The sequence below is a fragment of the Sus scrofa genome, chromosome 2 (assembly GCF_000003025.6).
Source record: "Sus scrofa isolate TJ Tabasco breed Duroc chromosome 2, Sscrofa11.1, whole genome shotgun sequence".
Classification (NCBI taxonomy): domain Eukaryota; kingdom Metazoa; phylum Chordata; class Mammalia; order Artiodactyla; family Suidae; genus Sus; species Sus scrofa.
The window spans coordinates 74701837-74729798 of record NC_010444.4 but is presented as its reverse complement, the minus strand read 5'-3'; the positions used below and the strand labels follow the sequence as shown (position 1 = coordinate 74729798).

Genomic DNA, 27962 nt, shown 5'->3' with positions numbered 1-27962 from the left:
TCGCGGCATAGGCCCCGCCCGCGAGTGGAGGGCAGTCACGTGACGCGACGGCTGGGGGCTCCCGGCGCGGGGGACGCTGGTGGCCAAGATGGCGGCGGAGCTGGTGGAGGCCAAAGTGAGTGAGCGGCCGCGGCGCCGGCCCGGGAGGGTGGGGGGTGCGTGGACCGGGCGGCAGGCCGAGGTCTGCGCCTTCCGCTCGGGGTCCTGAGACACAGCCCGCTCGCACCTCGGCGTCCGGCCTCCTCGCCCGCCCCTGGTCCCCGGACTCCGGGTGCGGGCGGGGCGCGCGGAGGCCGGGGGCGGGGCCCCCGAAAACCTCACCCCACTCTTCGCCCTGGGGGGTCGGCCCCTGGGCTTGAGCTTGGGGTCCCCTTCTCCAGCTCGAGCGGTTAGGTTACCTACAAATCTCCCTAAACACGGGCACAGGGCCGCGCCTCCCAGCTTGAGGCACAGTCCCCACGGACAGCTTCACGGGCTGAGCTGCTTGTCTTCTCGTCCCAAACAGGGGTCCGCGCTCTTTGGCCTTTGGGATTGTCTGCGCGTCTTCTCTCCCGCCATGGCTGCCGTCAGGGTCTTAGCCTCCTCGCCCCAGCCGACTAGCCGACTAGACTGGGGTTGGCTACTCCTTGCTCAGAAGGGTCCCCTGACTCTTCTGCCACCGCTTGCACCGTCCGGAGTGATGAGCTGGGGTCCTCAATGTCCCTCAAAAATAGTGTGTCTCTTGGGGTCTGTACGCTAAACTGGTGTTTGGGGCCCTGTTCAGCTCCTGCTCTGGTTCCAGAACCCCGCCTCCCTCCCGACACCTTCCTCACCCTGGAGTGGGCTTGGTGTTAACTGAGTGTGCCCCCCTGGGATGGAGCTCTGGCCCCTGTGTCCAAGACCTTCCCATCTCTCTCCTCTCAGTCTTCGGTTCTGAGCTCTGCCTTCCTTCTCCCTCTTCCCCTTTAGGACAGCATCTATGCCCTTTTGGACTACTTCTGGGGGTTCTAGTCCTCACCCTTGCGGGATCAGACTCTTATTTCCCAACCTTGGCTGTTTCCTCTGTATTCTACTTCATTGTGGATCTACTGCTCAGATCACACTCCCTTTCCACCTAGCCCCAGAACCCCTGCTTTTGCATCCCAGCTTTGGCATCTGAGGCCCCTCTCTCTTTCTTCTGGTCTCTCGTGTTGGTCCTTGGAAGGTCTCTGATTGACTGCAGGGTAGGATTTTTTCTGTAGGGTAGTTCCTAGTGCTTCTCTGCTGTATTCCTGTTTGGGGTCCAGGTTCCACATCCCATAGATACCATCCCTTCTCTTAGCTTAGGGTCCTTTTTAACCCTCTTGGGACTAAGCTGGAAGCATCAGTTTTCCAGAGATGTATTTTCTTCAAGGTAGCCTCTCTGAGGTGAGGCTCCAGAACTCTTGCCCCTGACTGCACGAGACTTCTTCTGTAAGAAGTTTACTCAAGGCCACAGGTCTCAGGGATGTAGAGGGCAGGACCTTTGCAGAACTGAGGCACCCCCACCCCTCTGGTCTGTCCTCCCCAGGGTCTTGACCTGTAAATGTTTTCTTTCCCTTTCCTTACATCTCCCTTCCCTTCCCACTGGGGTCTGAAATGAAGCCCTCAAGGTTCTGTGATTATAGGGTATTACCCTCCCTTCACCCCTGAGCTCCCTCCCCCTGTACCTAGAACACATGCTTCTGCTCCTCTGGAATTTTGAGAAATTGAGTACCTGCCCTAGAGATGTGCAAGCCCAAGGCAGCAGCCTGCAACCTGAAGTCCCCTGGAGCCCTGAAATTTAACCTCCTCTGCTGTGGGGTTTTGGCTCTGGGCTCCCGCCGATCCTCCAGCCAGAGAGTGGGGTCTGAACTCTTATACCATTCAGGGCCTTGAAATATGATCTGATGAACTCTGCTTGACCCTCCAGTGGCTGCCCCCCCAACCCCAATTAAATCAAGTTGACCCTTTTTCTTGTCTTTTGTCTTTTTTTTTAAAGCTGCACCCACAGCGTATGGAGGTTCTCAGGCTAGGGGTCTAATTGGAGCTATTGCTGCCGGCCTACGCCAGAGCCACAGCAACGTCAGATCCGAGCCGCATCTGCAACCTACACCATGGCTCACGGCAACACCGGATCCTTAACCCACTGAGCAAGGCCAGGGATCAAACCCACAACCTCATGGTTCCTAGTCGGATTTGTTTCCGCTGCGCCACGACGGGAACGCCTTATAATTTTTTTTGTCTCTTGTCTTTTTTTTAGAGGACCCTTTTTCAAGTTTTCTAAAATGTGAGCCTCCATTCAGGGGGGCTCACGACTGCAGCATAGCTTGCTCTGATTCTAGGGAGACTTCTTTTTCCTCCAGTGCTTTGCTGTCACCAAGAAGTGCTTACTATACGTCTCATTGAAATATCTCCCTCTTTTAGGAGCTTTCTCACCCTTTTGTAGTGAGAACCAGAGATTTTGTCTTTTGGAGTGCAAAATGGGCTGGTTCGAGGGGAGGGTGAAGGGGGCTTGTTGATAAACTTGGAAATCTGAGACTCTTAACCTGAGACGGGGTGGTCTAGAAAGTCCCTGAGAGGAGGGTGCGTAGTAGTTTGCACGGAGCTCTGATTTCCTGGAGAGAGGAGCCCCTAAGTTGAGCACAGCTACTCTATCAAGGCTGTTGTTTCTCTAGGCAGCTCCAAAGGAGCCTAGAGTTGAGGCTCTGGAAGCTGCTGGGGCCTGGCGCTGTTTATAAACACAGATCCGAGGGGCAGGGTCAGTATGAAGCCACAGCAGGAAGTGTTCTGCAAAGCGCTTGGGGCTTCTTCCTGAATGTTTGCACCCTGCTCGTGCGCCCCCCCCCCCACCAGTGTCAAGGGCAGGCTCCTGGGTGGTGGCAGCTGCTGAGAAATACGAGTTGTGAACATATGGCAGTTTGAGGGGTGTGCCCCAGGATGCAGGAGCAGGAGGCGGCTCCGGATGTCCAACCTGGTGGACGGGGTAGGTGGGGGCAGGGGCTCCCAGGGGCGGGGTGACTCCAAAAGGCCAAGCCCACCTGCCTTTGACTCCATGGCCAGTGGTCAGCTTCCACATGACATCGCCTCTCCCCTTGAGTGCTTTGGGCCTCTTCCAGAAGAAACATCTTGTCTGCAATCTTTTCTTCTCTCCTCAAGGTGGGAAGTCAGGCCGAGGGTGGTAAAGCCTCTTTGTTTTCAGAGTGTTCAGACTCTCCAGCAGGCTGCTTAGGGCCCTGTGAGGGGGTGTGCTGGGGATGAGGGGCCCCCAGGCAGCTGGGTGTGAGTGGAAGTAAGCAGCTCAAGGAACCTGATGGTCTCAAGTCCAAATGCCAGCCCTGCTGTCCACACTCAGGAAAGCCTTGGGTCAGTTGCTTCCCTCTTGGAACTTCAGTTTTCTGACCTGTATAGTGGGCATGAGTCCTTGTGAGCATAGTGACCGTGAAGGCCCTTATGCTTGCCATTGGCGGACACTCAGTGTCTGCAGTGCAGGAGTAGAAAGAAGATCCTACAGCAGGAAAAGTGTCCCCCTCAAGGCTTTGCTGGCCAGGCAACCCTGTAGGTTTGTTTGTGTCATTTTGAGCCCAGCACACCCCTCTGCTACCAGCAGAAGCCTAGTGCTGTACATCTGGAAGGGATGTTAGTCAGTTCCCACCTTGACTGAAGTGCTGTGAAGCTTGGCAACAGGCCAGGGTCACCTGGGAACCTAGGGCAGAGTCTGAACTTAAACCCAGGGCTCCTGAGCCCCAGGGCCATCATCAGATTCCATGGCTGACTCTTAAGCTGCCGGAAAGCAGCAGCCTTCTGGCTTTGAGGCCACTACATGAAGAGCCTGGCAGGTGAACCGCCTACCTCTGACTGGCAGACTTTTTTTAGTTGAGTTTAAGTGATTTATTGTTTTTTTGGGGTGCTATGCTGCCCCAGGCATGTCAGCTTTCCACATCCACTGTTGTCGATTGTACTTTTTATTTTTCCCTTCCCCCTAGAAGTTTCTTTTCCCCATTACATTTCACTCATCACAGGCCAGCTTCAGGGCTCAGCATGGGTGGCCCCCAAACCCTGCTGGCCTGTCTCTCCAGGATATGTTGCTTTAGTAGCATATTGGGGAGCCCAGAGTGTCACTGAGGGCAAGCTACCACCAGTTAGTTTCACTGCACTCTTGTGTTTGGTTTGACTTCATTGGAGGGGCCCTGCGAGGTCATCACCTGCCTCAGCCCAATTAACAGCATCTATGGCTGCTGGATCCTGGTGCCTCTGTCAGCCTGATTTTGCCCCCAGGGGACACTTGGTGATGTCTGTGGGACTGGGGTTTCGGGTACTCCTGGCATCGAGTGGGTGGAGCCAGGGATCCTGCTTCACACCCCACCTTGCCAGGGACGGCCCCATCCCAGAGAATGATCCAGCCCTGGCATCCACGGTACTGGGGAGGAGGCATGCTGGTGAGCCCCGCAGACGCTTTGATGGCCTCGACAGTGCTCAGCTCTCTGTCGGTGCTGGAGCAGCCTAGTGGGGAGGAGCCACCCCTAGCTTCAGAGATGAGTTTGGATCTTGTTCCTAATTGGGGCTCACTCCAACCTGGTAGGAGTGTTTGAAGGATCAGAGTCAAGTTTATAATCACACAGCCCGCTCAGTCCCCTTCAGGTGAGTTGTGCCTAAGGAAGTGGTGGCAGCCGTCCTCCAGAGCAAAGGGAAAACATGTTTTTTGGCTGATGTTGGTTGAGCACCCACTCTGCTTTGCGTGAGTCACCTCATCTGGTCCTTTCCACATCCCAGTGAGGTGGGCCTGTTGTCCTCCCTGATGAAGAGACTGAGGGTCAGAGAGGCCATCGGTGTTCTTGGCTGGAGAGTAGTTAAGTCTGTTTACAGGGAACCAAGATTCCCAGGTCCTGCCCTGGAGATGCTTTTACGCTTGAAGATGAGAAAAGAAAGAGGACCTAAAATAGAAGTAGTTTGTGGGGGGAGCAGTTAGAGGAGCTTTTGCTGCGTTGGCGATGCTGAGGAAGGTTGGAGGAGGTGGAAGGGAGCAGGGCTGGGCTGGGAGGGGGCGTCACAGGGAAGGGTGAACTGGCAGATTGAGCACGGGCATGGAAGTGGGACCAGGCATGGGCCAGTGGGACGGGTACCAAAACTGCTGCCTCCTCCTTGGGGGGCTGGGCTGGCCAGCCGCTGGCAGGGTCTCACTTCACCGTCCCTCCACTCAAGGCCCAGGCGGCCCCTCACCCTGGCAGCATCTCTCTCTGAGCCTTTTTGTCTGTGGTTGCTCTTCTCAGAACATGGTGATGAGTTTCCGAGTCTCCGATCTTCAGATGCTCCTGGGTTTTGTCGGCCGGAGTAAGAGCGGACTCAAACACGAACTTGTCACCCGGGCCCTCCAGCTGGTTCAGTTTGACTGTAGCCCTGAGCTATTCAAGAAGATCAAGGAGCTCTACGAGACGCGCTACGCCAAGAAGAGCTCAGAACCCACACCCCAGCCCCACCGGCCCCTGGACCCCCTGGCCATGCACTCAGCCTATGACCGGGCCAGCTCGGTGCCCAGGACTCCCCTCACGGGCCCCAACATTGACTACCCCGTGCTCTACGGGAAGTACTTAAACGGACTCGGACGCTTACCTGCCAAGACCCTCAAGCCGGAAGTGCGCCTGGTGAAGCTGCCCTTCTTTAACATGTTGGATGAATTGCTAAAGCCCACAGAGCTGGGTGAGTCCCTGCTGTCCCTGGGGGAGGCCCACCTTTTGAGTTCTCCCAGCACCAGAGGCCAGCCACGTGGCCAACCCGGAGCGTTTTCTGGGGAGTGGGAAGGGCCAAGAGGCTGTGAGGGGATTACCCCTCCCAGGAAGCACAGGGACTACCTTTGGGTCCTTGAACTAGGGACCTATTATCACATGGGCAGGTTACCCCAAATCCCAGTGGCTTGAAACAGCTAACACCTATTAGGTCTGTTTCTGAAGGTCAGAACTCGGGAAGAGCCTAGCTGTTCTGGCTCGGGGGTGCCCAGGGAGTTACAGTCAAGGTGGTATGGTCAGGGGCTGCTTTGTCAGAAGGCTCGGTGGGGGCTGGGGGCAGGGCCACTTTCTCATGCGGTTGCTGGCCGTCAGGTGGAGATTCCAGTTCTCGCCACATGGGCCTCTGCGGCCTGCTTGTACTTGAGAGTCCCCCTGCATGGTGGCATGGTGGCTCAGACTCAGAGGTGGGGAGGGGAGGGAGCTGATGGGGCAGTGGTGGGAGAGGGCGAAAGTGTGTGTACGCACGAGCACATGGGAGTGCTCAAACCTGCTGGGAGCCTAGATCTCCCTCATAACCTCAGCTTGGAAACGGCATCCTTCTGCTTCTACCACATTCCACTAGTCACGGAGACCAACTCTGATACCCTGTGGTACACTGTGAGGCTGGATGCTTGATCTGACTTTCTCTCCTTCCTCCACAGAAAGCTGCTTCCTAGTAGGTAGCTTGCAGGAGTGACTTTGGTCAGTGGATTCAGGCCTGTCAACATGGGCAGGTCAGGGCTTGGCTAGGTGTGCCCCCAAGGGACAGGGTATAGCCAAGGCTGGAGGAGATGATGCCAAGGAATCTCTTGCTCGTCTCTTTGTCGCTCAGGTTGACTGAGTGTCATGTAGGTAGGCCTTGGTCCCTCCTGGACAGCCTTGATGACAGGGCTGGGGGTGGGTGTCAGCCTGGACCTAGCCTCAGGTGCTGTGAATTCCGGCCTGGGAGGCTGACCGGCCCCAGCTTTCTGGGTCTCCTAGGCTCCAGAGGGTGAGCAGAATGCGATGGGACTCTTGTCACTCCTCAGGTTTTAGCAGGTCCCTGAGTGTTCTTGGAGACCCCTCCCCCCATTCCTCCACCCAGTCATTCATACAGCATGTATCTCCGTGCTGGTTGAGTGGGCATCCGCTCTGGGGATGCAGCAGGGAGCAGTCAGAGCCCCCACCCTTGTGGAGTTTCCCTTCTGGCACCCCTTGTTTGGGGCTTCAGGGTGTCCTCAGCCTGTGCTGGTGCTGTGGGGTCCACATAATAATGGTGGGCCCTGGTCATGAGTTGGGCCCTGTGTGCTGTGGCAGAGGTCACAGCCCCTTCACCCCCCTGCCCAACATGTCCCCAGCTGTGCGGCTCAATCCCTCCCACCCTGCTGACCCAGCGGCCTGCCTCGCTAGGCCAGGGGGCCCCCCTCTGCACACAGGCTTTAGTTCCAGCCACATGCTGGCTGGCCCCCTCCATCGTGCCGTAGGTGAGGGGAAGGGTGGCTGCTACCTCTTGCCCCCTGCCTACAACCCTTAGACTTGGTGAGGGCGGGCCAGAGGGGCTGTGGTTCCAGGAAAGGCTGCGGGAGGTGGAGGAAGGCACTGCTGGCCCTCTACTGCCTTCTCTCTGGCGTGAGAAGGTATTTCCCACCTGCCCCCAGATGGGGGGCAGGTTAACCTGCCACTACCTATCATGGGGGTGAAGTGGCAGCACTGGGGACCCAAGGCCCCTTCCTGAGTTTCTCCAGGACGACATTCCCTGTCTCTGCTCCCCACAACCTCTATGTAGATGCCAGGACCCACCCACCACCCGCCCCCACCAGGCTTTAGGACCTCAGGACTGGCTGGCTGACTGGTTCTGAGGTTGAACTGACGATCCAGACTCTTAAAGACTCTAGTATGATGTTTGTAACAGGGAAGCTGGGTTTTTACTGGGAAGCTGCAGAGCTAGCTTGATCATGAGTGGGGGCCGGGGCTCGAGATGACTTTGAACTCCCTCCCCCACCTGGACCATGGGCTTCCTTCCTGCTCAGTGAACATGCAGTCATTCCCGCCCCACAATGCATCACTTTGCCCTGAGCCCCCGGGGACCCTGGTCACCTGATCTCCGGGAGAGTCTGCTCCCCTGTCTACACCAGGAATTGCTCTGCTGGCAGCTCAGAACAAAGAGGCCGACCCCACCCTGCCTTTGCTCCCACCCACTCCCCTGCCCCTATCCTGGGGTGTACCCTTTTCCCATGATCCTGTTTCCTCAGGGACTCCCGGGGGCTGCCCGGTTTCCTAGGGAGAGGCCTCAGCCAGCACAGATGCCAGCCTTGAAGCAGTCTGGTCCCCTCTGTTCGAGAACCAGCAATTCTGCCCACCCACCCCTCACCCTGGGTGCATCCCCACAGTGAATTCTGCAGTGCTGGCATTGCCCAAGAACCACTTCAGGAGGCTCTAGCACAGCCTGCTTCTCCTTCCCCCTCACCTCTGGTCCTGACCTGCCGACCCAAATGAGGCCCAGTCTGGTCCTGTTTCCCCGGAAGAGCCGCCAGCCGGCTCTGGGATGGAGACTGCGCCAGGCGGACAGGAGACATAAATCACGAGGAGAGGAATGTTCGGGTTGGGGGAGGGGAGGGGAATAACAGAGCCACAGACCCAGAGCTGCAAGGACCTTAGGAGACAGATGATCCACTCCGGGGGGTGGGGTGGGGTGGGGGTTGGCACCCAGAAAGGTCAAGAGACTGGCCTAAGGTCACACAGCACCCTTAGGGAGGGGCTCCAGGTGCCTTGCTCCCCTGTGGGCAAGCACCCATTCTGAACCACAAGGAGGTTCTGGACTGCGGGCCTCCTCTTAGGACGGGGAGCCCAGCCATCTTCCCCTCCCTAGTCTGGAGGTGGCTGGCAGCCAGGCCCACGGGGGCAGAGGTGGAAGGAAGCCTGTGCTGCCCAACCACAGGAGAGATGGGGGGCATGACACTGCTGCTTGGGGCTCACTGGGCATCTTATGGCCTGAGGGCCCCCCAAGCCTGGACACTTGGGGTGTCAGCCACCAGAGTCTGCCTGGGGAGCCCTGACCTCCCCATCAGGGCACACTGGGGAGAGGAGGGAAATGCGATCTGGTTCAGCACTGCTCTTTGTGGTACTCAGCGTTCTGTGGGCAGCGCCTTGTGGGGAGGGACCACTCACGTGGCCCAGCACAGTGAGTGAACTGCCCCTGGCTCTCCACGTGCCTGGGAAGTGGTCATCACTCACAGTGGTTGAGAACTGCTGGTCTAGTGCCTGCCCTGTCATGTAGGGCCTGCATATGTCCCTCATTCAGGCTCTGAGCCCTTTGGCTGGTGTTGCCCAACTAACAAGCAAGGTAGTGGGGTCGCCGGCCTGGCATGTTGTGCCAGGAAGCTCCCCTAGAGGTGACAGAAGAGTGACGGGGTAAGGAATGCTCTGATCAGGGAGCACAGGGTTCCCAGGGGGCCTGTCAGTACTGAGCACCCCTTATTGCACATTGGGGCGGTGGCAGTCAGGAAGGTTTCCTGGAGGAGGTGGCATTCCTATCCAGAGTGAGGGATAAATAGCAATTAAGCTAGACAAAGAGGGGCAGGGTTGTGTTCCAGGCAGAGAGTTGGTGAGTGGAAGCCATTGTGACCAGAGCATGGTGTGGCTTAGGCTAGGAGTGGGAGTGCAGCCTGGATATGGGCAGCAGGGGCCAGAAAACACAAGATGGGTGGGCCACTGGGAATGGTGGGGACCGACTGGGCTGTCCTGACTGCTTAAGCTTTTCAGGACTTGTTTTCTTGTGTCCTTTTTGAGGTGGGTAATATCCCTGAGGCACAAAGAGGCAGAGTGGCCTGCCTGCCACCCCTCAGCCTGTTGTGGTCCACACCAGGCCCAAGGGCCTTCTTGGCATCCTCAGGTCCATCTCTTCCCCCATATCCCACCTCCAGGGATGGGTGGTCTGATCCACTGGGCTGGCTGGGGCATCCCTCCATCCATGATGGTGGTCAGGGCTCTGCCAGCTCTGTAGCAGATCCTGCTGGACCTCCATCTCTTGTGTTCCCCTCACCTCTTAACTTTCTGCCTGCCCCTAGTTTTTACATGCCCAGCCTTCTCCCTGGTTTCTTCTGCATGCTTCCTCCCAGCAGCCCAAGGAAGCAGGTCAGTTCCTCCTCTGCTCAAAACACTCTCCTGATCTGATTTTTCTGTCCTGTTCCCTCTCTGCTCTCACTTCAACCCTCTTGCTCACTTCACCCCAATCTCCTCCAGCACTCCAGCCCTGAACCTGCCCCAGGGCCTTTGCCTGTGCTGTTCTTTCTGTCACACTCTTACCCAGACACTCACATGGCCTTTCCTGCCCCAGCGCCTCATCTAAAGCTCACCTTCTCCTTGGCCTTCCTCAGTACCCTCTCCTCTAATGCCTAGGACTGATTTGTTCCCCATTACACCCTAGGACGGAGCGTGGTGGGGGTAGCATGAACAATGGAGAGAGTGAACACAACTTTAACCTAGAATTCTCAAGCCTGTCCTTCAGTGCTTGTTCCTCCCATAACCCCACCAGCAGGAAGTCCTGGTTCCTTGCTCTGTGAATGGAGGAGCTGGGATTTGTTTTTGTTTTTGTTTTTGTTTTTTTTTGTCTTTTTAGGGCCACACCCTCAGCATATGGAGGTTCCCAGGCTAGGGGTTGAATCAGAGCTATGGCCACTGACCTACGCCACAGCCCACAGCAACGTGGGATCTGAGCCGTGTCAGTGATCTACACCACAGCTCATGGCAATGCCAGATCCTTAATCCACTGAATAAGGCCAGGAATCTAACCTGCATCCTCATGGATATGAGTCACATTCTTTTCCACTGAGCCACAACGGGAACTCCAGAGCTGGGGTTTGAACCCAGAGCCCCTAGCTGGGGCTTGTGGTGCTCATTTACTCCCTGCTCTTGGTGAGGGGGCACCTCCTCCAGGAGGTCCCCACCATCATGGCTGGGGAGGGGCCTTGGCCTGGAGGAGAGGCCTTGAGGGCTCAGGGGCAGTGGGCTGCCAGCTGAGGGGCTTCAGGCCAGTGTGAGGGAGACCAGTCCCATTGATTACATTCTTAAAAACTCCTTTCCATTTTATTTAAACTTGTGAAAGTATATGTTCATCATAGAAAAACACAGGTTAACAGCAAAGAAGCTCAGCTGCTGTCCTTTTCTCTTCAGGGCAGGCCTCTGTCAGGTGCTTCTCTTTTCATGTGCCACCTATCCTAGGAAGTGTGGTGTGTCCTGACTGCTAGTTTGTCATTCTCCCCCAGAATATCATGAGCACCTGCTGAGGTCATTAAATATCCTTCGCTGTTGGTGGTTTGCGAAGCTGTCTGGCAGCCTCTTGGAGATGTGTGTCCCAGACCCTCTGTTGGGGTCTCATGTTGAGCCTGGGGGCTGAGTCCCCACCTCTGTGGTTTGATTGCTCCTCCTCAACTTCCAGCTTTCCTGAGGACCCTGGAGCAGGGGTTTTCTCTTTAGTCCTGGATATGGGAAAATTGTAATTCTTAGGAGGTGAAGTTTTTGGAGAAAAAGGAGCAAGGAAGGAGGTGGGGAGTGCCAGAATTGTTGGTAGGTTGGGATGGAGGTTACAGTTTTTAAACAAAGGCACTCAGGGGAGTTCCTGTTGTGGCTCAACAGAAACAAATCCAACTAGTATCCATGAGGATGTGCGTTTGATCCCTGACCTCGTTTGGTGGGTCAGGGATCTGGCATTGCTGTGGGCTGTGGTGTAGGTCGCAGATGTGGCTCAGATCCTGAGTTGCTGTGGCTCTGGCGTAGGCCTGCGGCTACAGCTCCAATTTGACCTCTAGCCTGGGAACTTCCATGTGCCATGGGTGTGGCCCTAAAAAAGAAAAAAAAAAGGAAAGGCATTCAGGGAAGGCTTTCATTCCAGTGACATTTGCACAGACTTAAAAGACACCAGGGCTCTATAGAGGAGGAATGTTCTGGAAGAGGGGACGGCTGGCAAGTGCAAAGGACCCTGAGATGGGATGTTCCTGGCAGGTGGGGAGCATGAAGAGGTGGCCAGGGTGGCTGCTGTGGAATCAGGGCCACCAGGGTTGGAGACAGATCGTCCCCTAGGCCCTGAACTGGGGGAGCCAGGAGACCAGCAGGGGTTCTGCATGCTGCCAGGGGAGTACTGGTTGGGAAGGGATCACTCTGGGCACATTTGGAAATTGGTGCAGCAGGCTGGGCCGAGAGAGCCTATAGTGGGGGATGGGGGCCAACTCCCACATCTTGGTCCTGAACAGCTGGAAGGGTTGGCCTGCCACAGGCGGTGGATGGCATGGCAAAGGCCCGGGTTTGGAGGACCCCTGCCCCCTTCTGATAGTGCAGCATGCACTGTGTCCCAGCTATGGCAGCAGCTCGCCTTCCACCAGCCATTTGGCTTCCTGAGGGAGCTGTCAGTTACCCTGGGCTGTTGGCACAGCAAAAACGCGGATTGGGGAGTTCCCGTCGGGGCTCAGTGGAAATGAATCTGACTAGCATCCATGTGGACGAAGGTTTAATCCCTGGCCTTGCTCAGTAGGTTGCTGTGAGCTGTGGTGTAGGTCGCAGACACAGCTCAGATCTCACGTGGCTGTGCCTGTGGCTAGGCCGGCAGCTACAACTCCGATTTGACCTTAGCCTGGGAACTTCCGTATGCTGAGGGTACAGCCCTAAAAAGACAGACACAAAAAAAACCCCAGAAAAGTGGATTGGGAGGTCATCCTCTGCCCCTGCCGTGACCTCACCTAAAAGTAGGAGTCCTTCCAGGCGTGGGACCAGTCCTTCAGCGACCTTTCTCTTAGTTTCTGTTTTCAGAGTTCCCTGGCACCCCCTCCCCTGCCTCCCAGAAGACTCCGAGGGGTGAGGAAATGTTTTTGACTCCTCCCACCTTTGCAGGCCAGCTCAGGTGTGATGAGGTCCCCTCCCCCCATGAATCACTGCCCCAGGCTCTTTGGGCAGGTCTGGGCACAGCTGCAGGTAGCCTACAGGAACCCTAGCCCTCCAATTAGGCGGCCCTTCTCTAGGGCCCCAACCTGGACACCTCCACCAGCAGGAACCTGAGTTAGCAGCATAGCAGTTTCAGCAGCCACCCCTTGGAGGGTACCCAGACTTGGGTGGGAATGGGGTATGAACCCGAGGATGAGGGTAGGGTATCTGGCTTCTGTGCCTGATCTGCCTTTTTTTTGTCTTTTTGCTATTTATTGGGCCGCTCCCGCGGCATATGGAGGTTCCCAGGCTAGGGGTCGAATCGGAGCTTCAGCCACCGGCCTACGCCAGAGCCACAGCAACACGGGATCCGAGCCACGTCTGCAGCCTACACCACAGCTCACGGCAACACCGGATCGTTAACCCACTGAGCAAGGGCAGGGACCGAACCCGCAACCTCATGGTTCCTAGTCGGATTCGTTAACCACTGTGCCACAACGGGAACTCCCCTGATCTGCTTGTAAATGGAAATTACCTTTGCTTTTATTTTTTCCCATTAACAGTTGGTTTACAGTTATCTTTGCCTTTAAACAGCCTGCTCCTTGTGGTGCTTTGAAAGTCAGAAGATTCTGAAGCGGAAATGGGACCAGCTGGGCCGGCCTCATGGCCCCCTGCTCCCTACTGGCCCCCTGCCATGCCCTCCCTAGTGGCTTTCATGTTACAAAGTGAGGATATGGAGGCAGAAACTGTGTGTCTTGCAAAGCTGAAAGTATTTATACTCTAGCCCTTTATAGGGACAGTCTGCTTCCCACTGTTCTAAGGGGTTTGCAGTCTTAAAGCAGAGGCCTTACCTCCCCCAGCTCCAAGGCTGTGGTTGTGGCCAGTTCTCAAGCGCCGTCCCCGAGAGGCGGCTCTTGCACAGACCCCTGCCTCCCTCAGTTTTGGTTACGCAAGTATACTGTGATATGCTGTGCACGCCGCTCTGCACTTGCTCTTCTCACTTAAAACCATCTTGGGGATTAGTCTTTACTGGAGCACAAAGAGCTGCTTGATTCCTGACTGCCTGTGTTCACTGTAGCATAGTATTCCTTCATCCTGTTCCTTTGTGTGGCGCCCCAAAGTAGACCATGTGTGTGTGTATTTAGGTTGTTAACATTATTTTGCTGATAAAAACCATCCCGAGTCATGTCTGGCTGTGGGCCTTGGTCTTCCCGTGTCTGCAGTTGCCGCTTCCTGAGGTGTTTGTTGTTTTGGCACATTGTGCCAGCTTACCCTCCCTAGAGGTTTTCACTCCTACCAGCCACAGCCTCATCAATTTCTATCAAACTTTTCAATCACTTCCAATCTTTCAAACAGATGATTTATCAGTAGAGTGGCTTTTGATATTTTTGGATTTTTGTGAGGGGTTTTGGCTTCGTCAAATTTATTTATTTATTTTTTTGGCTGTGGCATGCAGTGGCTTAACATGGGATCTCAGTTCCCAGAGCAGGGATTGAACCTGGGTTGCAGCAGTGAAAGTGCCCAGTCCTAACCACTAGACCACCAAGGAACTCCTTTCAGTTTTTTAAAATTGTTTGATGTATTTATTTATTTTGATTCCCCCCTCTTTTTTTTCTTTTTTGGTTGCCCCTTGGCATATGGAGTTCCCAAGCCAGGGATCAGATTCAAGCTGTAGTTGCGGCCCAAGCTGCAGCTGTAGCAACCCTGGATCCTCAACCCATTGTGCCAGCCCAGGGATTGAACCTGCATCCCAGCGCTCCCAAGACACCACTGATCCCATTGTGCCACAGAGGGAACTCCTATTTATTTATTTTGGCTGCACCCATGGCATGCGGAAGTTCCCAGGTGAGAGGTCAAACCCGTGCCACAACAGGGACTCAAGCCACTGCAGTGACAGCGCCAGATCTTTAAGCTGCTACACCATAGGAAAACTCCAAATTTATTTTCAAATTGAAATACGATAGACTTACAACCCTGATATTAGTGTCTCATATTTAGAATAATGATTTTGACATTATTATTTGTTACAGAATGATCAACACTTCTTTTTTTTTTTTTTTTGATCAACACTTCTCAGTGCAGTTTTAAATTTTTAAACATTGAGGTATAGTTTACATACAGTGAAATCCATAGACATTTAGTGTGTGATTTGAGTTTTAGCAAATGAACGTACCCGAGTAACCCCAATGCCATCAAATGTGGAACATTTCTGTCACTATTAAGTTCCCTCAGGCCCCTTCCCAGGCAGTCCTTGCCTCCCCCAGACCCCCAGAGGCAACCACTGTTTTGAGTTCTATCACCATAGATTAGTTTTGCCTGTTCAGAACGTGACATAATCCACATGCAGCGTGTACTACTTCGCATCTGCTTTCTTTGGCTCAGCGTTACAGCTTTCAGATTCATCCATGTTGGTGCATAGACTGTGAGTTATTTTATTGTATGAATGTACCACAACTTATCCACTTGTTCTTCCGTTGCTGGGCACTTGGGTTGTTTCCCATTTAGGGCTACTAGGAGTAAATTAGCCAGGTGTCCTTGCACAGGTCTTTTTGTAGACATATTTCCATTTATTTGGGAAGCACCTAACAGTGGATTACTGGTTGCAGGGTAGGTATATGTTTAACTTTATTAGTAATTGTCCAGCGGTTTTCCAAAATGACTGCATCACATTATAGCCCCCTACCCACCCATCTACCCCTCCCCCAAGAGAGTTGTGGTGCATCCTCACCAACACTTGGAATCCTTGGTCTTATTTTAGCCACTGTAAGTGGATGTGTAGAGGTTTTAAACCAATCTTGAATTCCTGGGCCAATACTTGGGGGCCCTGGCTGTATGCATGGATGTGGATACACACACACACACACACACACACACATATTTTTTCTCTTTAGGGCCACACCCACGGCATATGGAGGTTCCCAGGCTAGGGGTCAAATTGGAGCTATAGCTGGTGGCCTTTGCCACAGCCATAGCAATGCCAGATCTGAGCAAAGTCTGCCACATACACCCCAGCTCATGGCAACGCCAGATTCTTAACCCCCTGAGTGAGGCCAGGGATCAGACCTGTGTCCTCATGGATACTAGTAAGGTTCGTTTCTGCTGAGCCACAACAGGAACTTTGCTGGTGTTTTGTTAAGGATTTTTTCTTCTTCTTTTTATGGCCAAACCTGTGGCATATGGAAGTTCCCAGGCCACGGGTCGAATCAGACCTGCAAAGCAATGCTGGATCTGAGCCACATCTGCAACATACACTGCAGCTTGCAGCAACACTGGATCCTTAACCCGCTGAGCAAGGCCAGGGATCAAACCGAATCGTCACAGACACTATGTTGGGTTCTTAACCCACTAAGATGCAATAGGAACGCCTGATTCAGGGTTTTTGTTGTTGTTGTTGTTGTTTTTAACTTAAAAAAGTTTTTCAAACTTTCTATATCTTATGTTGCCAGTTTTGGTGATTTGCGTCTTTGGGAGAATTTGCTCATTTCATATAAATTGTCGAATTTATTGTCAGGAATTTGCTCTTTATAGCCCCCTGTTGAACCAAAAGGCTGTATGATCTGTACTGTTCATGTTTCATTTCTTTTTATTTTATTTTTGTCTCCTTAAGACCGCACCTGTGGTATATGGAGGTTCCCAGGCTAGGGGTTGAATCGGAGCTGCAGCTGCCAGCCTGCACCACAGCCACAGCAACGCAGGATCCCAGCCATGGCTGAGACCTACATCTCAGCTCATGGTAATGCTGGATCCTTAACCCACTGAGTGAAGTCAGGGATCGAACCCACGTCCTTATGGATGCTAGTCAGGCTCGTTACCGCTGAGCTGCAACAGAAACTCCAGTGTTTCTGTTAGTTTGTGTTCACATGATCTTATTGTTTAGTCTAGCTAGTTATTTATCAAAGAACTGGCTTTGTTGGCTTTGTATTTCATCGATTTCCATCTTTATCTCTAATTTCCTTTTTTCTAATGCCTTTGGCTTTTACTTTGCTCTTCTTTTTCTAGCTTCTCATGGAGGAGCATGTGTCATTCATATTAAACCCTTTTCATTTCTTCTTTTTTTTTGGCCATGCCTGCAACATAGGGCCAGGGATTCAACCTGTGCCACAGCAGAGACCCAAGCCACTGTAGTTACAATGCCAGATCCTTAACCTGTGCCGTAAGAGAATTCCTCATTCCTTTTTTGGTGGGTGGGGGGACGGTGGCAATGCCAGATCCTCAACCCTCTAGGCCACCAGGGAAATCCTTTCTTTTTTTTTTTTTTTGGCTGCTACCATGACATGCACAAGTTCCCAGGCCGGAGATCAAATCTGCACTACAGCAGTGACCCAAGCCACAACAATGATAATGCTGGGTACTTAATGTACTGAACCACCAGGGAACTCCTTTTTTTTTTTTTTTTTTAAATGGTTGCACCTGCTGTACATGGATGTTCCCGGGCCAGGGATTGAATCTGAGCCACAGCTTCACTGGGACAAGCCAGGGATTGAATTTGAGACTCCACAGTGACTTAGGCCTTTACAGTCATTTTCTTAACCCATTGCGTCACAGCAGGAATTCCCCATCATTCTTTTTTAATAGAAGCATTTAAAGGTATAACTTTCCCTCTCACAACAGCTTTAGCTGCCTCCCACAAGTTTTGGAGTATTGTATTTTCTTTCTTTCTTTTTTTTTCTTTCTTTCTTTTTTTTTTTTTTTTTTTGTCTTTTTGTCTTTTTGCCATTTCTTGGGCTGCTCCTGCAGCATACGGAGGTTCCTAGCCTAGGGGTCGAATTGGAGCTGTAGCCACAGGCCTACACCAGAGCCACAGCAACGTGGGATCCGATTCACATCTGCAGCCTACACCACAGCTCACGGCAATGCCGGATCCTTAACCCACTGAGCAAGGCCAGCGATTGAACCCACAACCTCATGGTTCCTAGTCGAATTCATTAACCACTGAGCCATATGGGAACTCCTATACTTTCTCATTCAGTTCAGGGTGCTTTCTAATTGTGCCTGGGGTTCTCAGTGCAGTTATGACTGAGAGTGAAGAGCCAACTCTTCAGCACCAAGGTCTCTGTCCCCTGGCAAACTTTGCCCCAGCTTCTGCACCCAGTGCTTTGTGACAGTGATCAAGGCTTTGTGTACGCTCTTCCCGCTGCCCTCCTCAGGCTTCCTGCTGTGAGCCAGGCCAGGCTGCTCTGTGGCTCTTATTCTGTGTACTTGGAAGTTCACCACTGGTTCCTTCCTTATCTCCTTGACCAGCCTGTGAGTGCCTCAGGTGGGACCTTGTTCAGTTTGTCCCCATCCCCTCTGGCAGTGCTGTGCAGGGGCCACTGAGAACTCATTATGTGCAGGGCCTGGGCTGAGTGCTGCACAGTTGGACAGGCGCTCACCATTTGCCCAGAACAGCCCTGTGACCTGGGGACAAAGTTGTCGCTGGTGTCTCACAGATCTGGAGAAGGTGGCTGGCCCGAGAGCACTCGGCCTGTCATTCTGCATCCTGCCAACCCAGCAAGGCTCTTCTCCCTGCACCGAGTCCTCAGTTCTCAGTCCTCTCAAGTAGCTGCCTGAACCCCAGAGGGCTGAGAAGCCTGTTGCTCCAAGAGTGGCCCTCAGTGGAGGACATGGACGGGGATGTGAGTGTTCCCTGACTGTAGGCTGCAGTAAGTGGCCCCTTCTTGGGCTCCCATCCCTGGCAGCCCCCGAGTTTGTCCCACTTACCTCCATCCCAGTCCCCTGACCACCTGGGTGGGGCTCAGCCTCCCATTTCCTGCTTCCCAGTCTGAAGAGGGACAGGCCTGTAGGAATGACTGTGGCACCCTCATCAGGGACCACTGTGACCCTGACCCTGAACTTGTCTCCAGTTCCACAGAATAACGAGAAGCTTCAAGAGAGCCCGTGCATCTTTGCCTTGACGCCCAGACAGGTGGAGCTGATCCGGAACTCCAGGTGCGCCGTGCCTGCTCCCTGCCCGCTGCTGTTGCGGACTAGGAGAGCCATCCGCCAGGCTCCTGGCAGACCCTGGACCTGGCATGGTGGGAAAGGGAGGTCCCTATCCCCTGCTCAGGGCACACGTGCTCTCAGCACCTTTGACCCACAGCCCTGAGGTGGGCTGGTTTGGGGCTCCACCTCTGCTCTCTGAGGCTGTCACTGCTGGGGTAGGCCACACCCCCAGCCCTCTTACTATCCACACCTGACCGTATTTTCCAAAGAAAGGAGGTCATTTGCCCAAGTCACCAGTGAGTAAACGGCAGGAGAAAATATTTTAGGCAGTACCCCCTTGGCCTTTGGTTGCCATGGGAGGTAGCAAGTTAGTCCACTTGGTTGGTCCTTGTAGAAAGGTCAGGGTGGCTGCTGGGTGCGCTCCCCGTCACTGACCCCTCCTCTCCTCCCCGAGCACAGAGAACTACAGCCCGGGGTCAAGGCCGTGCAGGTCGTCCTAAGGTAAGTAGGCCCAGGTGTTCCCTGACCCTGGGGGAGGGAGGGTATGGGGTGACATGACCTTGGCCCACTTCCCGCTCTTCTCCCCTGGGTGGCCGAAGCCCTGCCACATCCTGTCTCACTCCCTCCTGACGGCCCCTCTCAGACCCTCCTGCTCCTCCCTCCTTTCTGGCCTTGCCCATGGGTGCACCAGCATCCGGCCCCACTCAGGCCAGACACAGGATCCCCGAGACCACCCCCATACACATGCACATACAGTCCAACATTAAGATCTGCCTCAGGGCCAGAGAGGGGCCCTGTTGCCTCCACCCTGGCCCCCATCTGTCCTCCCCTCCCCTCCCAGGGAGCCCTTCCCTCCCTGCAAGGTGCCCATGGACCTATGGTCCCCATTGTCCTTGCAGAATCTGCTATTCAGACACCAGCAGCCCTCAGGAAGACCAGTACCCACCCAACATTGCCGTGAAGGTCAACCACAGCTACTGCTCTGTCCCGGTGAGCGGGCAGCTCTGGATCTGCTGCGGGGGTTCAGGCAGAGAGTGCGGAGTGGAGGGGGGGACACAGAGCAAGTACCATGTGGTGGTCTCAGCCGGCCTGTCTGCTTCCAGGGCTACTACCCCTCAAATAAGCCTGGAGTGGAGCCCAAGAGGCCGTGCCGCCCCATCAACCTCACCCACCTCATGTACCTGTCCTCGGCCACCAACCGCATCACTGTCACTTGGGGGAACTACGGCAAGGTGAGTGGGCCCTGACTTCCCCCTTCCCTTCCTCTGCCCACCCTGTCTCCAGGCTCAGCCCTGACTCCCCTCCCCTCCCTGCCCCCAGAGTTACTCTGTGGCCTTGTACTTGGTGCGGCAACTGACTTCCTCCGAGCTGCTGCAGAGGTTGAAGACCATCGGGGTCAAGCACCCGGAGCTGTGCAAGGCGCTGGGTGAGCCCCAGGGCCTTCTGTGTTGGTGGGTGGGGCTTCCCGAGGTCCCTGGGGGTGGCCATGGCTCCGTCACTGCCTACCACCACCTTTTTTGGGCGTGAGTCATAGGCCTGGTCCTCAGGAGCTGTGGCCTGTGGGAGGATGTGGACCTCCCAGGGTCCAACCATCACCCTGGGGGTTAGGGACCTCTGGAAGGTCTCTGGAGGAGGGTTGCTGTCCGTCAGTGCAAAGGCCCTGTGGCAGGGATGAACTAGGCATGCTGACAGACCCCAGTGAGCCCAGGGAGTGGGACACAGAGAGCCAGGGGTGGGGGCCACTGGGGTCTATGGTGCAAGAAGCCTTGGAGAGCTTGCAGGCAGGGAAGACCCCGGGCAATCAGTGTTCCACTCAGGTGCTTCTGGCTGCTGTGCAGGGACAGGGTGGGTGGGGGCCAGGAATTGGGGACGGGGCAGAGAATAGGTTCACAGTTAGGGGTACTCACCATGACTGAGGTCTAACCAGGAATGCTGAAACCATTAGTTTTTTCCTTTTTTGTACTTTTGTTCTTTTTTAACTGTGGTTTGCGTAAGTTCCTAGGCCAGGGATTGAACTTGTGGCACTGCAGTGACAATGCTGGATCTTTAACCCACTAGACCACCAGAGAAGAGAAGTCCTCCTTCTTATATTTTTATCAACCAAAAAAAAGGGATGGGGATGCAAAGAGCATAAAGAGAAAATCAAAACCACCAGTTCCATAGTCAGATAGAACCTCCTTGTGTCCTGCCCTGGAGGCTGCCCAGCACACAGAATTCCCTCTCTGGTTGCCTGAAGGCCCTTGTGGAATAGCTTCTGACTCCATCCTCACAGCAGCTCTGGGCAGTGGGGCCTGGCTATGTCTCAGTTTGACCAGTGGGGACACTAAGGCACAGCATGGCAAAGTTAGGGCTCTGTGACCCCAGGGCTCAGCCTAGCACCCCGTCCTGCCACCTTTCTTGTTTCTTCAACCCCTCCCCCACCTGCCTGTTTTCCCTGTGGGGACAATGGGCAACATGATCAGAGGAGGCAGGCTTCCGGCAACAGCCTGGTTGGCTGCAGTGCCAGTTGGCAGGTGCAGGGATTGGTGCAGGGCTGGGCAAGGCTTAGCTGGGCACCAGTGAGCCACAGGGTGGGGACAGGCACATGGAGGCCTGGCTTAACTGCTCAGTGAGCAGCCAGGTGCCAAGGCCTGCGGCGGTGCAGGGGGCCGCAGCTGCGTATGTAGAGGTGCCCGGGACAGCCGGGCCTTGCTGGTGTGGGCAGAGCTTCCTCTCTGAAGCAAACCCTCAGCTTCCTTCCCACAGCCAGCCTCTGGCTGGGCATCTTCGCTTCTGGGTTCCCCTCTAGTTGCAGCCGGGAAGTCCTATTCTTTGTCCCACCTAAACCCTTCCCGCTGTACATGCCCTCCCTCTCTGAGGGGTGGAATGAGGCTTTGCTTTGAAACATGGTGCATACTGCATCCGTTCTCAGCTGCCCTGAGTCTTTTTGAGGGGCTGAGGCCTCTGGAGGTACCGTTAATTAGTGCTTGTTAGCCAGAGAGGGGAGGCAGGTATCGTGGACTGAGGGGTAGTTCCAGCCCTTAAGCAGAGTGACCGCCACTCTGCAGGGCCCAAGGTTGGTTCCATTCTGAACTATCTGGGAATGGAGCTTAAGAGCATGCCCTGCTCAGGTTTCTCCGCCAGCCTCCCTGCGCCCCCTGCAGGTTGGTCCCCAGGGCTGTAGTGGGCCAGTTTCTTTCCAGCCTTTTTCAGCCTTATGTACTCATAGTTGGGCAGCCCTGTGGTGGGCACCTGCTTTCTTCTCACCTGTTGGAGAAGCAGACTCTGATCCTGCAAGGGAGCCTTGCTTGTGGGCTCACTCCTGCCCCAAGGGTCCATGGTAGGTGCTCCTGCCCTGGGGCTTCCCAGCCCTTGGAGTGGTGTGGGCTGCCCTTGTGCTTTTCATCAGAATTTACAGTCAATAGCAGGTGGCCTGTGGCAGCTCTTTGCTGCCCAGATCTTTCCCAAAAGTCCCATGGCTCCTAAAAATCCCCAACAGGGCAGGATTGTTAAGGGGCCTGCCCCCTTGTCGTGCACCAAGATTGTTGTCAAAAATAAGTGACTGTTGGGAGTTCCCGTCGTGGGAACGAATCTGCCTAGTAACCATGAGGTTGCGAGTTCGATCCCTTGCCTCGCCCAGTGGGTTAAGGATCTAGCATTGCTGTGAGCTGTGGTGTAGGTCGCAGATTGGGCTCAGATCTGGTGTGGCTGTGGCTGTGGCTGTGGTTGGGGCCATGGCCGGCAGCTGTAACTCTGATTAGACCCCTAGCCTGGGAACCTCTATATGCCTCAGGTGCGGCCCTAAAAAAGCAAAAAAAAAAAAGAGGAGGGTGGGGCTGTGGAGTTCCCTGGTGGCTGAGCAGGTTAAGGATCTGGCATTGTCAATGCAGCGGCTTGGGTCACTGCTGTGGCGTGGGTTCCATCCCTGCCTAGGGAACTTGCGCATGCCAAGGGTGCAGCCAAACAAAAAAAAAAGTGGCCGCTTGCCATGGTTTTTTAACATAGAAAGAAGCTCCTCATAGTCCCAGGCCCTAGAGCTAAAACTTGGGTCTCATCATCCTGGGAGGTTGATATGGGGTGTTCACTGTGTGGACTGTTGTCTCCCTGAAACAGGGGTGTTGAGGGTGCTCCCTGCTGCCCTCCTGAGCATCTCTGGGTGCTGGGGAAAACCCACCCCTCAGCCCCAGGCCTGCAGGTGCCTCTGTCCAGTCACTGCTGACACTGGCCTCCCCTCTCCCACAGTCAAAGAGAAACTGCGCCTGGATCCCGACAGCGAGATCGCCACCACAGGCGTGCGGGTCTCCCTCATCTGCCCGGTGAGTCAGGGTGTGTGGGTCCCTCCCTCCCTGCTGCTTACCTGGGGGCAGCCACTCACACTCCTCGCTTCCTGCCCCCGCAGCTGGTGAAGATGCGGCTGTCCGTGCCCTGCCGTGCAGAGACTTGTGCGCACCTGCAGTGCTTCGATGCTGTCTTCTACCTCCAGATGAACGAGAAAAAGCCCACTTGGATGTGCCCGGTGTGTGACAAGCCGGCCCCCTATGACCAACTCATCATTGATGGGTGAGTCACTGGGGTGCATGGGGAAGGGGGCCAGCTGCTGCCCGCTGGGCTGTGCCAGGTTCAACCCCTCGCCTCTCTGGGCCTCTGGAAGGAGAAGCGGGGTCAGGCAGCTTCTGAGTCTTCTGTGGCTCCACCCGCTGGGACCTCCAGGCTACCCAGTGGTGCCCCATGGCAGCTCTGTAAGCCCCAGGTTGCAGAGGGAGGCCGATGTCAGCCAGCAGGGTCTTTCCTCTATGTGTGACAACAGTGTAGCTTAGGGTTCAGAAGTGGGGCTCTGGGCCCAGGATGTCCACTGTTACTCTTATGTGACCTTGTGTTCTTGGAGTCTGTTTCTTCCCCACGTAAAAAAGGGACCCAAGAACCTGTCCCAGGCTGCTACACGATTTGGGGAACTGGTTCCTGAAGGGAGTTTAGCACAGGCTTGGTCACATCCTCCACATAGAAAGGTGAAGGGCACACTCATCTCCCCAAAACTGGCCACGCCTTCTGTTGGTCCCTTTCCTGGGTGGTGCTAGTGTGTGGCCAGGCCGTCCCTCAAGCCTTACCAGCAGGCCCACCCCACACCACAGCGGGACAAGGAGAAGAAGGCCATTCTCCTCAAAAGGGAAACTTTACTCAGGTCTTAAGTTTCCAGAAACCGAGTCCAGCACCTACCTGACTGACCAGCTCCTGCCAGTTGCCAGCCACACCCACTTCTGTCCGCAGAGCTGCAGCTCAGGGAGGGAACTGGGCAGCTCAGCCGTGAGCGGCCATGGGGCAGCATTGCACGGACCCTGCCCACATGTGACAGCCGAGATATGGCTGGGGTGTGTGCTCTGGGGAAGGGAGTGGCCCTGACCTGCAGTGGCCATGTGTGAATTGCCCCCATGGTCAGGTACTCGTCTCCGTCTGGTCACTGCGCTCGAGGTCTTGCACGCCCTCCCTTCCAGCTGTCCAGGGAGGTAGACCTTGATCATCCCCACCTTACAGATGAGCAGACTGAGGCTCAGAAGGGGCAGCCTCCACCCCAGGGTCCCCCAGCTTACAGGTGGCCTGGCTAGGACTTGAACCCCAATCTGACTAGCCCTGAGCCTGGGTCCCCTCCCAAGACGGGCTGAGCTACCACCCCCACGCTGTCCAGCCTCAGGGTGAGGGAAGAGGCCCCTGGGGCCAGGCACAAGGGCTGGGCCTGAATGGAAGCTCTGTTCCCGGCCTGGCAGCTGTGCAGCCTGGCGCCTGCCCACCCCCCAACCCTCCCCAAGGCCTGAGCAGGTCACTCAAGTCAGGATGATGGTAACTGTGACAGCTCTAGGGACAGCAGGGCTGGGGCTGGGCAGTGTAGCTGCGTCCAACACAGATTGCAATTCCAGCAGCCCATGGGGCCTTGATGTAACCTGGGAGGTTTTCTAGAGGAAGGGTCCTCGATTCATGCATTTATTCCTCGAGGCTCTGCCACTTTGTTTCTGGCCCTAGCTGGGTGATTTAGGGGTTCCCAAAAGGACTCTATCCCAGACCCTGCTTTTAGGGAATTCCCACCTGGGCATGTGGGATGAGGACCAAGCCAGACCTAAACATTCCTGTTGCTTGTGCTCTGCCTTGAGGAGAAGAGGTGCCATAGAGTAGGGCTTTGGAGGCTGAGTAGGAGTTTTCCAGGTGTAAAGTGCATGGCAGAGCTGTGTTTCTGGGGTGTTTTTTTTTGGGGGGGGCTCTTTTTTAGGGCCACACTCATGGCATATGGAGGTTCCTAGGCTAGGGGTTGAATCAGAGCTGTAGCTGCTGGCCTACGCCCACAGCCACAGCCACTCCAGATTCGCACCAATTCTTCGACCTACACCACAGCTCACAGCAGTGCTCCTCATGGATACTAGTCGGATTCATTACCGCTGAGCCACAACAGGAACTCCAGAGCTGTGTTTCACACCATGGTGACCCCTGAGGCGGTGGTGCTGGGAAGGGCTCCATCAGCTACAGAGGGTATCCAGGGCAAGACCTCCCTTCTGTGTGATCATGACTGAGGTGGTTGAAATCCCTTGGGGGCTGGTGCAGTGTTAATGTTGAACAAGGGCTGGGGGCTCTGGTGGGTTCCCTGTACCTGGCCTGGTGTGGGCACTCGGCCCCTGCTCAGATCCCCACAGCTACGGGAGATGGTGGGCGCTGTGCCTGCCTCATCCTGCAAGTGGAGAGACCAAGGCCCATGGCAGGGGTGAGGACCAAAACCCCAACCTGCTGCCACCTGGCCTTGTGGCCTCAGGGGACTCACTCCCCCTCTGTGAGCCTCAGTGTCCCCAACTATAAAACTGGGCTTGCTGGCTGTACCTCAGGAACAGTGCCCAGGACTGTGGCTCGCCATGGGCACCTTCTGGGGGTGCTGCTGGCCATAGAGGCACCATGTGGGCCCGCTCTGCTGCCAAGTGAACCCAGAGCTTCTTGGGGGCTTTGAGCAGCATGTATCTCCTCTCTGAGCCTCATTTCTTCCTCTGTAAAAAGAGGGGCAGCACAGAGTGAGGATGGGAAGATGGGGACCCCTCCGTTAGGGGGGCCAGGTGGACAGGAACCACCTGTGGCCCCCCCCAGGTCCCATGTTCTCAAGCAGCTGGTGGGTGGGGCCCCGTTCTCTGCCCGTGGCCAGCTATCACCAGCTGTCACCTTGCCGCAAGTGGTTAACTGCAGGCCCTCCTGGAGGGCGCAGTACATGTGCCCACCCCTTCCCCCCAAACCTCAGGGTCACCAGGCCTGGCCATGCTGTCCTGCAGCCGCTTTTGCAGAGCAGGAAGTGGTTCAGAGAGCACCCCGCCCCATTCCAGGGGAGCAGGAGTCAGCACCCATTCCTCCCACCCCCCAGGCTCCTCTCCAAGATCCTGAGCGAGTGCGAGGATGCCGATGAGATCGAGTACCTGGTGGATGGCTCGTGGTGCCCAATCCGTGCCGAGAAGGAGCGCAGCTGCAGCCCGCAGTGCCCCATCCTTGTGCTTGGTGAGGCCTCAGCCGGGCTTTGCCCGAGTCCCTGTTCCTGCCAGGCAGTGGTGATTTCTGAGTTTGACGTGTATGCTGCCATGTGGCCTTTTACTTAAAACACAACCACCCTTATGGAGTTGATCCCTTGGAGCTGGGCAGCCAAGGCGGTTAGTGAGCACCTGCTGGGTGCCGGCCCGTGCAGAGCACCGTGGCCTGGCAGTATCAGGCCACCTCATCTTGTCCTCTGAGATGTGCTTCCCTACAAGGCTGCCTCTGCCCCTCGCCAGCCTTGACTTCCCTGCTCTGTGGGTCAGTGGCCATCCTGAGCTTCTGTCCCTGTCTCCCACAGGCACCTCGGACGCCAATGGGCTCCTTTCTACCCCCAACGTCAACGGCGGGGGTGGTGGCGCACTCGGGGGCGCAGGCGGTGGGGGCGGTGCGCCAGGAGGTGTGGAGAACGGGAAGCCGGGGGCTGACGTGGTGGACCTCACGCTGGACAGCTCATCTTCCTCAGAGGAAGAGGAGGAGGAAGAGGAAGATGAGGAGGACGAGGACGAGGAGGGCCCCCGGCCCAAGCGCCGTTGCCCCTTCCAGAAGGGCCTGGTGTCGGCCTGCTGACCGCTCGCTGCCAGCGGGACACTCGACTTTCCTGGTGCTCACCACGCGGAGGGGCGCAGGCGGGCCTTGGGCACAGAGGGAGGAGTGATTTTTTTTTCTTTCTTTTTATTGTTGTTCATTTTGGTTTTCCACCCCTTTCCCTGGCTCCTGGCACCTGTACCTCTGGACTCTCCTATTGGAGGATTAAAAAAAAGTAAAATGACAAAAAAAAAGTACAAAAAAAAAAAAAAAGAAAAAAGAAACAAAACTCAAACTTAAAAAACAAAGCAAGCCACCCACATAGCTGCTTCCCCAGCCGGCGTCGGAGCCCTGAAGTGGAAGTCGGAGCCAGAGCCGACCTGGGAAGGGCGGGTGGTCCCAGGACCCCGAGCCTCCGGACGACCATTCCAGCTGGTGCGAGGGACCGGGCAGTGGGGGCGTGGGGAAGACTGACGGGCGTGCGGCCCTCTCCCCAGCTACAGCCACGACTCTTGACATTTGTCTGTTCCTTTGCTTTCTCTCTCTCTGCGAACGTGTCTTCTCCTGAGAGCCTGGAGCAGGGAGCGTTTTAGCCAAGAAGCCATGGAGTGGGGGGGCAGGGAGGGGGGGCGGGCGGCGGGGGGGGCGGGTGGTGGGAGGTGCTGGGGAGGGTTTAGCCACAGATGTGTTGTATTTTTTGAAAGTGCAATAACTTGGTATTTTGAAGACCCGGCGTGTGGCCAGGACCCCCTGCAGAAGGCAGGGGCCCCAGAGTGCGGCACCGTGTGGCGTGGGGGGGGTCTCAGTTTTCTAGCCAGCTACCTCGGTAACTCCAATTCAGGTTAACTTCCCTACGGAACAGCGCAGATGTCCACGGATGTCCGCCGTCGCCAGCCCCCTCAGCAGGGCAGGGGGCAGCCACTTCCGAGGGGCGCCAGGGACCTGCCCCAGCCTCTCCATTTGGGGCGGTTCCTTCCCCCTCTTCTTGCTCTTGGGTTTTCCGACGGGTATGAGGCCTGCCCAGCACCCCCTCCCCCGGGAGCCTCACTCTCGTCTTCCAACAGGACTGGGCTTCAGCTACCCGCCCAGCCCCCCCGGGGGGCTCCTGGCCTGGGGGATCCAGCGACCACAGGGGCTTCCACAGCTGCCCCAGACCCCTCCAGGGACCTGCAGCTGGGTGCCTGGCCCCCCGCCCAGCACCCTCGTCCCCCGGAGGCCACGCCTGGTTCTCCAGACCGCCTGTGCCCGCCGTTCTTTTTGCTTTTCTTCTTCCCCACACCCCCCCACCCCTAAGCCCCTGAATAATTTTTCTTTGTATAAACAGAACTCTCCTAGTCAGGAAGCAATATCATTTCAGGTCTA

The 27962-nt window shown here is 55.7% G+C and overlaps 1 protein-coding gene across 1 annotated transcript; it reads left to right on the top strand.

Annotated features, from left to right (window-relative positions):
* On the top strand, positions 7–26884 carry PIAS4 (protein inhibitor of activated STAT 4). Its single transcript, XM_003354007.4, has 11 exons — positions 7–115; positions 5247–5673; positions 18473–18557; positions 19011–19052; positions 19451–19541; positions 19655–19783; positions 19872–19977; positions 22773–22846; positions 22930–23090; positions 25912–26042; positions 26374–26884. The coding sequence occupies exons 1-11, from the start codon at positions 89–91 to the stop codon at positions 26640–26642; spliced, it is 1542 nt and encodes a 513-aa protein (XP_003354055.1). The 5' UTR covers positions 7–88; the 3' UTR covers positions 26643–26884.